Source organism: Myotis lucifugus, unplaced genomic scaffold (assembly GCF_000147115.1).
Source record: "Myotis lucifugus unplaced genomic scaffold, Myoluc2.0 scaffold_36, whole genome shotgun sequence".
Taxonomy (NCBI): Eukaryota; Metazoa; Chordata; class Mammalia; order Chiroptera; family Vespertilionidae; genus Myotis; species Myotis lucifugus.
Genome location: NW_005871084.1, coordinates 4,746,386 through 4,759,712, shown reverse-complemented (window position 1 = coordinate 4,759,712; position 13,327 = coordinate 4,746,386). Strand labels below are relative to the sequence as shown.

The 13,327-nt window shown below is 41.6% G+C and overlaps 1 protein-coding gene across 1 annotated transcript in view; it reads right to left on the bottom strand.

The window, feature by feature from the left end:
* CDH20 (cadherin 20) overlaps nt 1-13,327 on the bottom strand; it is a 199,324-nt gene that overhangs the window by 38,964 nt on the left and 147,033 nt on the right. Inside the window, exons 3-4 of the mRNA XM_014454426.2 lie at nt 3,709-4,003; nt 3,035-3,154 (exon numbers count right to left, since the gene is read on the bottom strand). Of these exons, the coding sequence (XP_014309912.1) occupies nt 3,035-3,154; nt 3,709-4,003 (415 nt within the window). The remainder of the gene's footprint in view (nt 1-3,034; nt 3,155-3,708; nt 4,004-13,327) is intronic.

Sequence of the window (13,327 nt, the reverse complement as noted above, 5' to 3'; positions counted from 1 at the left end):
GTTCTCTGACAGATTTGAGCTAGCAGTCATGGCGCTGTCAGAAAGCTCCATCTCCCTAAAGCAGCTGTTCTCAACCTGTGGGTCGAGACCCTTTTGGCGGTCGAACGACCCTTTCACAGGGGTCGCCTAAGACCATCCTGCATATCAGATATTTACATTACGATTCATAACAGTAGCAACATTACAGTTATGAAGTAGCAACGAAAATAATTTTATGGTTGGGTCACAACATGAGGAACTGTATTTAAAGGGCCAGAAGGTTGAGAACCACTGCCCTAAAGGAAACTGGGCTTAGGGCCCAGAAAACAGAGCTATATGTGTCTACAAATCTATGATTTTATTTAATTTATTTAAAAAAATCTTTATTGTTGCAAGTATTACATAGGTCCTCCTTTTCTCCCTGTTAACCTCTCATTAACCTCTTCCAGCCCTCTCCCAACCACCCCTCCAACCCCCCCCCTTCCGTCCTCATCACCCCATTGTCTCTGTCCAGGGGTTATGCATATATGCATACAAGTTCATTGGTTGATCTCTTCCACAAATCTGTGATTTTAGATCAATTCTTCTTCAGCCCCGAGAGCCCTTGTAGAATGAATGACTCTTCTTTAGGGAACTCACTCCTAGTCTCCTTTTTCCTGCCTCCCCAATACCTGTAAGCAGGGTTGGAATTCTAATTTGATTTTCCTTTTGTTGTATATTCATTCTGTTTTGTTATATACTGCTAGCATCTGTGCTTCATTGAATTCCATGAGCTAGGACATGAAAGTTGCTCTGTGAGTTGTTTATATTGAACACGCATAAGAAATGAACTTCCCCAGACAGTAAGAAGCAGCATTGCACAGTGCTAATACTTTCATTAAAGGGGTCTAAATCAAACTCCAGTGAAATGTGTTTTGATCCTGCCAAGGATGTGTGGTCATGTTTTATCTACCTTTTTTTAAGCCCTAGGCAAAGATCCAGGAATTGTTTACTTCAAGTTTACAACATAACCCTTGGCTAAATAGACCTTTACATGCTAAGGGAAGGGATTGGGACCATAAACCAGTCCGAAGTTTAACTCTTACAATGTATATACTGCATTTTAGTAACAACATTCTAAAGTGAAATATGCAGCTTTTTCTTTTTTTAAAATGCCCTGTGGGCACAGCAATAACTATCTTTTCATGTATTTTTGACCTTAACACTAAAAATTCCCCCTGGGAGCTGTCAAAATAATGTAAGGCTCCTCTTAAGATATAAAGGACACATTACCCTCTTCCTGTCTATACTTTCCCTCCCTGTGGCACCCTTATACTCTTCCCCATGTTTAGAATTGTTAAAGTTACTGCTTTATAGAAGGCCTTAACTACAATCTTTTTTATTTCCTCCTACTAATTTACAGTCTTTCACTTTTTACTTTTATGATATGATTTTCTGAATGCCTGGTTCCCCTTAGGACTTCTGGGGAGAAAAAAAAAGTATCAGGTTGCTAATAGAAATGCATTTTTTCTCTTTCTAATAAAGAGATGACTTTGAGCATGCACCATTGACTTTACCTCTGCGGCTGTAAGTTTCTTTACTCAAGTTCCTTGTTATTTAGGGCCTCAATTTTCTCGTATGTAAAATGGGAATAACAGTACTTCCATATATTTCACAAGTTCACAGGAATATCTGGAGACTCAGATATGGAAGTATTTTAAAAGGGAGAAAGTCTGGCACAAGTTCAAGATGATAAGGATATACTCATTATTCTGCCCAATTCAGAAGTATTAAAGGGGCTTCTTCACAGATAAAACAAATTCTGCATTGAAAACTCTCAGTTAAGCTGAAAACAAAACAAAACAAAACCAAGCTTCCATTAATTTGTCCTTTTTTGCCACATTGCTCCTTGCCCACCCAGTTCTCTGTGCTGTTCTTCCTATTAGAGCAGCGGTTCTCAACCTGTGGGTCGAGACCCCTTGGGGGTCGAACGACCCTTTCACAGGTATCGCCTAAGACCATCGGAAAACACATAGATAATTACATATTGTTTTTGTGATTAATCACTATGCTTTGATTACGTTCGATTTGTAACAATGAAATTGGGGGTCACCACAACATGAGGAACTGTATTAAAGGGTCGCGGCATTAGGAAGGTTGAGAACCACTGTATTAGAGCTTCCTCTCAGTACATGGCTTTTTTGGGGGGGGGCGGGAAGGAAGGGGTAACATCCTATGCTCTGCACCCTTTTCCCTTATTAAAGCAGCGTCCATTCATTCTGGCCTTTTTCTCTGCTTAGTACAGGGTGGTTCAGTCGAAAGAAATCAGACTACATGTCAGGGGACATGCCTACAACTAGAAGCACATTTTTAGGTCTTAATTTCCAATTTTCTTATCTAGTAAGTGAATGATGATAGATTGGATGAATTCTCTACGGGTTCTTTCTAGTTTCAAAATCAATGATTCTGGTTCTATATTGAGCCAGGTTAATGTGTCAATCCTCTCAGTTCTTAGCATTATAAAAGACCTTAATCCCTGGTAATAAATACAACCATAGGATTTTTTGAAGGCTAATGAGAAGGTAATTATGTGTAGGCAGGCCTTTTGGTCTCTCCAGTCATGCTCTGTACACTGTCTATACATAGCACCGCACTGCTCTTACCCTCTTTTTTTTTGCTGTCTTAATCCCAAAGCTTATAACAATCTTCTCTGGTTATTACACTCACTGGAGAGTCCTTGAAAGGAGAGTTGGGTCTGTCATAGTAGCAGTTATAAATTATTAGGGAATAAAACAAACACCCCTGCCCTAACTGGTTTGGCTTGGTGGATAGAGCGTCGGCCTGCGGACTGAAGGGTCCTGGGTTCGATTCCGGTCAAGGGCATGTACCTGGGTTGCGGGCTCATCCCTAGTAGGGGGTGTGCAGGAGGCAGCTGATCGATGTTTCTCTCTCATCGATGTTTCTAACTCTCTATCCCTCTCCCTTCCTCTCTGAAAAAATCAATAAAATATATTTAAAAACAAACAAACAAACAAAAAAAACCAAACACCCCTGACTTGACTGTTGCATCAAATACCTGTCTTGGAGTCCACAGAAAAGTATGGTTGGCCCTGGAGAATGCTGTACACTACCCGGGCACTGTTGCCGTAGGTTGGGTCATCAGCATCGGTGGCTGTCACTTGGATAACAGAGGTCCCTGAGGAAGAGAGAGAGTGGAAACCTGTTCAGATTGAATTGCTAAAGGCTGGACACAATCCCGAATGGGCAGTCTTAAAGCATTTGCTAATGTTATGTTTGCTTCCTTGGATGGGTCCTTTTCTAGGTCAAGCTTCCGTAACTCCTATCTTGTACCTCTTTGGAAATTAGGGATGGCAATTATGTTTTAAATTCTTAATAACCAGTAAGGACAACACAGTTTTTTGGTTCTTCATTACTCTTTTAATTATACCAAAATGCTTTGCTTTTATGAACCAAACATTATCTAGCCATCCATCCATCCATCCATCCATCCATCCATCTTTGTTTTTGAAGAACTAGAACTGGATAACAACACTAGCCTTGTCATTTATTTTATATTTTACTATGGCTGTTTTCAGTGTTTAGGTAGTGTCCTGCCTAAGGACTTGATTGTCGCTTTTGGTTCAGTTTCATAGTTTGTGGGCTATTCTGCACAATCTTCTCTTCTGTATTTAGACAGGAGGACCTTCTATAGAGGAATCACTCTATGAGAATCAGTGAATTGCACCTTACCCACTGGTGACATTTCTGGCACATTGGCAATATAAGGTCCGTCCAGAAACTTGGGCTCATTGTCATTGATGTCTTGGATTTTGATGATGAACTCTGACTCCGGCTCCATTGGCCTGCCTGTCCGCCTGTCTAGGGCTTGAGCCCTTAAAGTGTACTGAGCCCTTTCCTCTCGGTCAAGCCTCTGAATGGCATGAATGTCCCCAGTGGTGTCGTCGATGGTAAACACGATGCCTGCACCTTCTCCGGAGAGGATGTATTTGATGGATCCATCGCCCCTGTCCATGTCTGAATGAAGCTAGGAGGGAAAACCACCAAAATCTCATTATGGATAATGAACAGGTGTCAGAAATAAATTTTCAATTCAGTCCTAACATATGATCTCAAATAGAAAGAATTTTCAAATAGAATTTTTTTCATTCAAATGTTTACAGTGTCTGCCTACAAAGAACTAATATTCATTGAACATGATTGTATCAAAGAGCAAATATAGGTTGATGAATAAGTAACGTTTTTCTACTTCACATTTAGTATCCTAAACTTACTGCTGTTTTTTAAAGTTCCTTGCCCTGAGAAATATAGAAAATAGGGATGAACTCTGTAAAGTGTAGGTCCCCAACATGAGAATAGGAACAAGTTGAGTAAAGAAGAACCCACACTTTCCACTAAAATTTTTAAAGCCCAGCTGGTATTGCTCAGTTGTTGAGCATCAACCCATGAACCAAGAGGTTACCGGTTCAGTTCCCAGTCAGGGCACATCTCCGGGTTTTGTGCTTGATTTTGCTGCCTGGAGGAATTCAGCTGTGTCTTATCTAGGGAAGGGAAATAAGAGAACAAAATTGACTGGAAAAAATAGCTGGGGAGTGCAGGAAGCAGCCAATTGATGTTTCTCTTTCATCTATGTTTCTCTCTCTCTCCCTTCCTCTCTCAAATCCATAAAAACATATTTAAAAAAAATGGAGATGCCTAAGCATTTTAAAATAAGAAAGTGTTGATACAAATTAAGTTTTGGAGTTTCAGCAACTTTATGACAATTTTAAGTTTGCTGAAAAGTTGATGTAATGATTGATAAGTTGGCCATGTATGGTTACTGCACTGGAAATGCTATAGGACTTTGGGGGCTCTTGCAACACTTCGGTTCTGTGGTCCCCGTTCTGTAGTTTCACTCAATGGGACTGTGCTCACTTACATTTCAGGTGTTAGAATGGACTGTAACTGTTGGTTATTTTTCTTGCATCAGTGCACCTCTCTTTTCGGTGGGACTAGTTCCTAGCCTCATAACTGGATCACTCAAATCTATAAGTAGATGGTTGCATTTGGGACATGCTTTTATCTGCTCATCCAACTGTATTTCCTCCCAAATTACTTTGTGATAACTCTTGAAAGGAGTCCAGGGACACTATTTTCATATTAAGCCTAGAAATAAATTTCTGCATCTCTAATTTTGGACATTGTATACAGGTGGCAAGAACCCTGGAAATTTGTGCTATGTATAATTAACAGTCTCTCTCTAAGGGGGGGAGGGCAACAAAAATTAGTTACATTTAGTCAGCCACCACTCATTCTGTTGTTGTTGGGATCGTTAGCACTTTGAATAGTTCAGTGATGAAGTTCATGAGATTTAGTTTATCAGACAACCAGTGTTAGGCTTAGGCCAGAGAGGCAAACATATCTGGCCTGAACATAATGTCAGTTATAAACTGAGTACCCTTGACAAATTATTGTTTATAACTCTCAAATTTCTTGTATAAATGTGGAGAACAATATGAATACATACTTGAAAAGGTTGTTAGGGCTCATTAGAAATTAATGTATATAAAGCACCTAGCACAGCGTTTCCCATAATAATGCTATAAATGGTGCTGATTAGGATGATATACACACATAAAGAAAAGGGTGTTAGTATGTCCAGCTCTTCTCTGCTCCCTTCAAACCTTCAGGCATGTAGCAGAGATGGCAGAAACCTGTTGGCTTTTTAAAATGCGTAGTCCAGTGGTAAAGCTGCAGAAGGCTGCCTGGGACAGTGTTACTCTGAGGATTAAATGGCATAGACGCCAAGAAGACACCTGAAAATGTATGCACAACATCCTCAGACAAGGATGAGTTTGGAGGTTGTGGCTGGTTTTGAGCTGATCTCAGATTGACTCGCGGCCAAACCAGGCAGGCAGTGATTTTGCTGCCTAGAGGAATTCAGCTGTGTCTTATCTAGGGGAGGGAAATAAGAGAACAAAATTGACTGAAAAAATAGCTGGGGATTTTTTCTACTGAAAGAATTCTATTTAGAATATGAAGTGCTCACATTCCCTCATTCCATATACAGTATTATTATTTTTCGCAATCCAAATCTTCTATTCATTCAGTTTAAAAAGCAGAGGTGCCCAGTTCTTATTGTGTAGAATGGAAAGCCATTTATTCAAACCTGGCCACAAAGAAATGAAAATCCATTCCATGTGGAACTCTGTTCTCAGGCAGCGGAATGGAATTGGGAGGAGGACAAGGATCTCAGGATTTTTTTAAAATTAAAAAATATATATGTATGCATGTGATTACATATGTATGTAAATATACATATAAATATACATGTAGATATATATCACTTCAAGGTATGTGGCATAGGACTTTCACTTAGAATGAAGCAGGTTAATTCAAGGCTTGGCAGATTATTTAGGGGAAAAAGAAAGAATAGAAGCTGATTGTTTTGAGATGTTCTATTTGTCATCTAAATGGTTGTGTTCAATAACTGTAACAATGCTAAGCAAAGTTGTGATCATCATTGGCCAAGTTTAAGTTCTCTGCCCATGGAGAAAGCTTAATAAGTAACTGAGGGTTAAACATTGTTGCTGCTGTGGAGGATGTTCTGGCTCCTCAGAGCCATCTGGCTGGCTGATGCCAGTAGTCTGGGCTGAACCTCAGATCTGTTATCTTTGTTTTAATCTAATATGGATGAGCTGGAAGAATTTGAAGAACTCTCTAGTCTAGACTGTGAGGTCCTTGAAGTCAGGAACCATGTGGCTTTCATCTTAGCGTGGGTTCTCATATGTAGTAAATGCTCAGTAAAATTTTGTTGAAAAAATGGTGTGAGATGTACAATTACAGTTAAAGCTGTTTGTGAAATCACTTCACCTGTGTTTGAAAGAGCTCAGCATCTTTCAAGTAGTTTCTGAGTGTGTGTTTGCTGTTGCATCTGTAAGAGCAAGGGAAGGAAGAGTGGAGGGAGGGATTGGAGCAAATCAGGGGGTAGCTCTTATGAACAGGAAGAGTACCAGCTATGAAAGGGGGAGGATCTGCTTACAGAGAATTGGTTTCTGGGGAATATAATTGTTTCAGTTCAGGATCCAATCTGGAAACAAATATACACTAGTTATTTTAGCAAGGAATTTAACATGAAAGACAAAAAGGGAACCCTGAGGTTTGGGAGGGATAGTAACACCAGGACACAGCTGGGGGAGCATAGGGCAGAGGTTGGGTCTCCTAGAATCTTGATGTTGGGAGGAGGCTGGGCCTCAGACCTCTGAGTTGGAGTGCTGTCCACTGGGGCTGAGGATTCTGGAGCTTAGAGGAGGTGTGCCCAGCAGCCACCTTCTGCAGAACTGAGCTGTCTGAGAAGGGGATGTCACCCACTGGTGCTGATATTTGTGAGGGGTAGTGATGAGGCTGGTGCTGTGAGTGTGGAAAGAACTCAGAAACTGGAATCAGTTGCTGGCTGGGTAAAAGTACGAAGTCCCTTCTCACTGCTCCTGCCTTGGTGATTCTCCATTCAGAGCATTCTACTCTCAGAACCCACCAGGGAACTGGTTGGAAAAGGAGAAATGGTGGCTTGCAGAGTTCCAGCAACAGTGTCACAAAGTGGAGTATGGTAAGGTGCATATAGAGCAGAGAGACACCAGCCTAATGACCAGCATAGTAATGTGCATTCAGCATTAGCGTTTGCCAGCCATGGATACATATTTGGTTGGGAAAATTGCAAAGAGGCATTAACAGCTTTTCTAAGTCACTCAGCAAATTGGCACGTTAATAAAATGTTTTATATACATATCCATATTAAATTCAGCCAACACCGACTGAGCACCACCTCTTTAGAGGAAGGTAGGAACTTCTAGAGTGGAGTTGGCAGCACAGTTATGTATATCTTGGGAAAACATTTTTCTTCCCCAAATCTCCTAGCCCGTGGTCGGCAAACCACGGCTCGCGAGCCACATACGGCTCTTTGGCCCCTTGAGTGTGGCTCTTCCACAAAATACCATGTGGGGGCGTGCACATACAGTGCAATTGAAACTTCGTGGCCCATGTGCAGAAGTCGGTATTTTGTGGAAGAGCCAGTATTTTGTGGAAGAGCCAGTATTTTGTGGAAGAGCCACACTCAAGGGGCCAAAGAGCCGCATGTGGCTCGCGAGCTACGGTTTGCCGAGCCGCAGTTTGCCAACCACTGTTCTAGACAGAACGAGATGGGTAGATAGTCTACTTAACCTAATAATTCTTTAGTCTATAAGATCTTCAGCCAAAGGAGTAGTGAATGATGGGAACACACTGATTATGAAAAATCTTACTTGATTTAGGATCTTAAAAACAAGGGTGAGTTTCAGTCCTTTTGCCATCTTTCATAGTGCCTTGCATAGTCCAGGAGTGCAGTAAGTGCTTTCAATTTGTGGTTAGACAGCTTCCGTGTAGTTGTTAACCTCAGTATGACTTGGAACCACAGATTTTTGCACAAACACGAGCTCTCTGCATCTCTCTTTGCATATGCCAGTATAACCTAGCTTTTCCTCGACACTGCCTGTCCCTGGAAAGCCCAGTGTGGATTTTGTGAGGCCACACCAATTACAGCTGATAAGTGTTGCAATACTCCTTTCTGAAATAAGCAAATACTCAGGCAGCCTCTCTAAACAGACATCTTCCAGAGCACAAAGTGACAAGCTCGTGCCCCTGGAGTGTAAAGGGATGAAAGGTAGATGAATTCTCTTTGAAAAGAAAGGGGGTAAAGTGCCTGGGTAAGTGAATAGATAATTGTCTTCTTCATGTGGGGGTAGTACACCCAGAACAGCATGAAAACACTCCCACTGGTTGCTGATGTGTTGGCTGGCCAATGACTTTAGGGACTCATGGGGTGTCCTGTGTCCTGGGTTGGGGTAATTAGAAAAGGGTAAGCACTAATCATGAGTACTAGACAGTGCTACACAGCCAAGTATTTCCAGCATCAGGAGACAGTCAGGCTTGGTTGGATTTCTGGCCCTACCCTAATACCATTGACTCTTCAGTGTATCTTTCAGGGCTGAGTCTAAAGTCAGAGCCATATGTATGCAGGGCAATATAAAGGAAAGCCAATTGCTTCAGTGTCAGATTTTGGTGTATATTTTATCTGGGCTTTTACTGTTACCTTTTGTGTAACTCTGAGCAATGAAAATGACCTCTGTAAGCCAAGATTTCTGGGCTAATTACCTAAAAGTGGTGAACTGTACTTACCTCAAAGCATTGTTATGGTAATTAGATGATCTCTGTGTGAATGTGACTGACTGACACATAGTACTGTAGTAGCCCCGTAAAATGTTAGGTACCCTTGTCTTTCTGCAATGCTGTGCTGGGTTTTCAGTGTTGGGGAGGTGTAGGGAAGGCTTGGAGTGACATTTCAGTTTCTCCCCTTGGGAGAAGAGAAGAGGGCTCTAAATTGTCCATTCATACAAAGCAGTTACTGAATACAAATTTTTTTTCTTAAAGTAATTTTACCAGTAGCCATGTATATCTAGTTGGAAGAAACATTTTACAGATAATGAGTAATTGGAAGTCTTTGGAATTCTGAGTAGATAGAAGGTGCGTTCATGCTGGAAATGGCTTTTAAACTGGGACTAAGGAATTTGAATGTAATTGAACAGAGAGTAGGTGACTGCATGTCTTGTGCAGGGCAGTAGCATGGGCATACTTCTGGGTTAGGGACAAATGTGGTATGTGTCAGGGCCAGTAAGGAGACCCAGCTCAGTTGGGATTAGGGCTAGATTTGAGAAATTGTAGGGAGAGCTGGTTAAGGGAGGAGTCATTTTCTGAAAGTCCTTAAACTATATGCTAAGAGTTCTCCAGTGCTTTCTTAATCAGAGGAGCAATGTGATGGAAAGGGTGCTTTAAGGAGATAAATGTTCTGAGTCCTGGGGCAAGGGATGGATGCGTCTCTCCACAGGGAGGCAGGCAGTGCCTACTTAGTGAATCTAATCATGAAGAACAGAAGGACCGCAGTAATGACAGAGCTTGGAGAGGATGAGATGAATCTGAGAAAAACTGGCAAGGAATATGGACAGGATGTGGTGACTGGCTGTGCATGAAGAAAGAAGACAAGGAAAGGAAGAAGTCAAGGAAAACTACTACCACTATTAGCACTATAACTGTTACTACCACCACCTGTTACTACTGCAGGGTAACGATTAAGATTTTCCTCCGAACTAGGTACTGTGCTAATGGTTTTCCATGTGTCAGCTTATTTAATTCTGAGCTACATATTTTTTTTTTTTAGCATCTTCTATGTAATAGGTGCTTCTTGGGATTTGAGGATAAAATGGGCCCAATATCCTTGTCCTCACTGATTTTATAGTCTAGTCTGGACTTCAGACAATGTACATGTAAGTAAACACATAAATTGTAGGTTGTGATTAGAACTGTGAAAAAAAAAATAAGGGTGGTGGGAGAGTCTAACAGAAGGGCCTACTTTAGAGAATGGTATAGAAAGACCCAGCACTACCCTAATCCCAAAACCAGATAAAGACAGTAAAAAGAAAGAGAATTACAGGCCAATATCCCTCATGAACAAAGATGCTAAAATCCTCAACAAAACTTAGCAAATCGGATCCAGCATTACATTAGAAAGATCATACACCGTGACCAAGTGGGATTTATTCTGGGGATGCAAAGCTGGTATAATATCTGCAAATCAATAAATGTGATATATCACATAACAAATTGAGAGACAAAATCACATGATCAAAAATCAATTGATGCAGAAAAAGCATTTGACAAAATCCAACACCCTTTCCTGATAAAACCTCTCAGCAAAGTGGGACTAGAGGGATCATACCTCAACATAATAAAAGCCTTATATGACAATGGGCAACAACTAAAACCATTTCCCCTTAAGAACAGGAACAAGACAGAAATGCCCACTTTCACCACTCCTGTTCGACATAGTACTAGAAGTGCTAGCCATAGCGATCAGACAAGAAGAAGAAATAAAAGGCATCCAAATTAGAAAAGAAGAAGTAAAAATGTCATTATTCAAAGATGACATGATAATGATAATGTACATAGAAAACCCTAAAGACTCCATCAAAAAACTGCTAGACTTACTTAATGATTTTAGCAATGTAATAGGATACAAAATTAATACCCAGAAATCTGTGGCTTTTTTATACACCAACTAGAGGCCCAGTGCACGAAATTCATGCACAGGTAGGGTCCCTAGGCTTGGCCAGTGATCAGGGCCAATCGGGGCCATCTGGCTTCCGGCTGGGGCCTTCCTTTGTTCCTGGTGGTCAGCACATGTCATAGCGAGTGATCGAACTCCCAGTCTCCTGGCCGAACTCCTGAGGGGACACTTTGCATATTAGTCTTTTATATATATAGATTAATTACTGTATTACTTTCTATATAAACAATTGTAAGCCTGCTTTTGCCCCACCCTTTATTTGTCTGGAGGCTTATACTGTGTTTGCATGTTCTGTCTTCATTACTGAGACAGACATAAAAGCCAACCCAAGAGGTTAAATGAGCACTTTGCTAATAGGCAGCATGCTCAGTCCCTAGTATTTGGGCTCTGGAATCTACTCAGCTTGTTTAGGTGAAACATTAAAAAAATTTGTGTTCCTCCAGTTACTGAATTTACAAAACAGAGTGGACAATTACCACCTTAATTTGTAGAAATAAACAGGGTATAAAAAGAAAGTGGGGGAAGTTTCGACCAAAAATTCTACCTCAAAGATCATGGTGGCATTACTTCTTGACCAACAACTTTAACGTATCAGCTTTCATATACTAAAAACTTGGGGGCGGGGGGTAAAGGACCAAGGAGGCCTTTAAAATCAAAGCAATTTTTGTATAAAAGACAACAATTACTAAGATTCAGCCTCTGAGTTTTCAAAGGTTTGCCATAGGGCCAAATTACAACGGTAAGTTCTTTGGGTAAGATGCACATTTACCAAGTTGAACATTTATAACCACTGCCATTTGAAGTTTTGAACCTCCATTCATTTGAAACTTGCCTAATACTATAAGACCGCTTGTATTTGTCTTGTACTGTTTTTAACTCTTGAAATACTGAACTTTTTAATACTATATGTCTTATTCCCTCCAACTAAGACTATAAGCCCTTGGAGAGAAATGCCTGTATTATGCACCTCACCCCCATTCCTTACCAAGAGAGTCAACATTGAACTGAACCTTGAACTCTTTCATTTTTTTGGAACGCCCTTGGGATATGCATTCTGAAAATCGACACAACATGTTTTTAGTGAAAATCTAATGTCAACACATTCTTTCTATGTCTTCACTTTAATGACAGAAGATTGTTTAGATTTAGAGAAGAAAAAAAGTGGATTTATTTTATAGTGTGTTAAAGTATTGGAAATGAGGCCACTGAGAGTTCTTTGGATTTTATGTGGTATCATGGTGCAAAGCCCAGGCCTCCCTGTTATCCTCAAAGCTGAACAACAGATTCCAGGTAATATAGCTCCCCTTGCGCCCACCCTCACCGCATAGGCACTTGAAGCTGACAGTTGTTTTGCATCAGGGTCCACACCACCAGGCTATAAACCAAATGCAAACTCAGGGCTTTTCAGTGGACAGGCCCACAATGAGAGGAGTGGAGCCTCATGCAGAGGAGCAACCCCAGAAAGCAGTCAGATGCTGCCTTTCCAGCATTCTGCCTCTGAAGATAACATGAAGTAACAGAAGCGCATTTGTACAAGGACAGAACTGTAAGCCCGAGAGACAGATGGGCACATATGGACTGGGGACATTGAGAGCAAGAGAGCGAGGACACAAACCATGCAGGGTGATGAGAGTCCACCTGCGGCCAGGGCGTTGTGTGCTAGTGAGTATGTGGGTGTGTGAAATCTGCTCCAGAACCAGTGGCCGCACAGTTGGGCCTGGCATGGCTTCCAGGTTGAAGAGAAACAGGTGACTTTGTTCCTGGAATGTGAATGAGGGAGTGGAGCCCGAACTTAGAGAAGACAATGTTCCCTGGCGGGAACTCGTAATCTATGCTAAGGCTTGGACAGAGCATGAAACTCACTGTCCAGCTTCCTGGCCCAAACTTTGGACTGAGCCAGAAGCCCGCAGTGGGGACAGCCTTGATGGCCAGCAAACAGCGCCCTCAGGAAGCCGTGGTGTGGGCCCCGCTGCGTCCCCCAGCTAGAGCAGTGGCTCCTGCGCAGCCAGCACTACATTTCCCTTTAAAAATAACACCCACGTACATACACCGGTAAACAACTGCAGGCGGCTTCGCTTGAGCTCGGGGCTAGGGCTAGTGGGGCGCGGGGATCGGGGGAGGTTTCCCGCGGCCGAGTTTTTGTCAAAAAAAGAGTTGCGGGAAGGTTTATGCGAAAAGAGCTACGGTGTGACCTGATTGAGCTATTGAGCCTCTTTATTT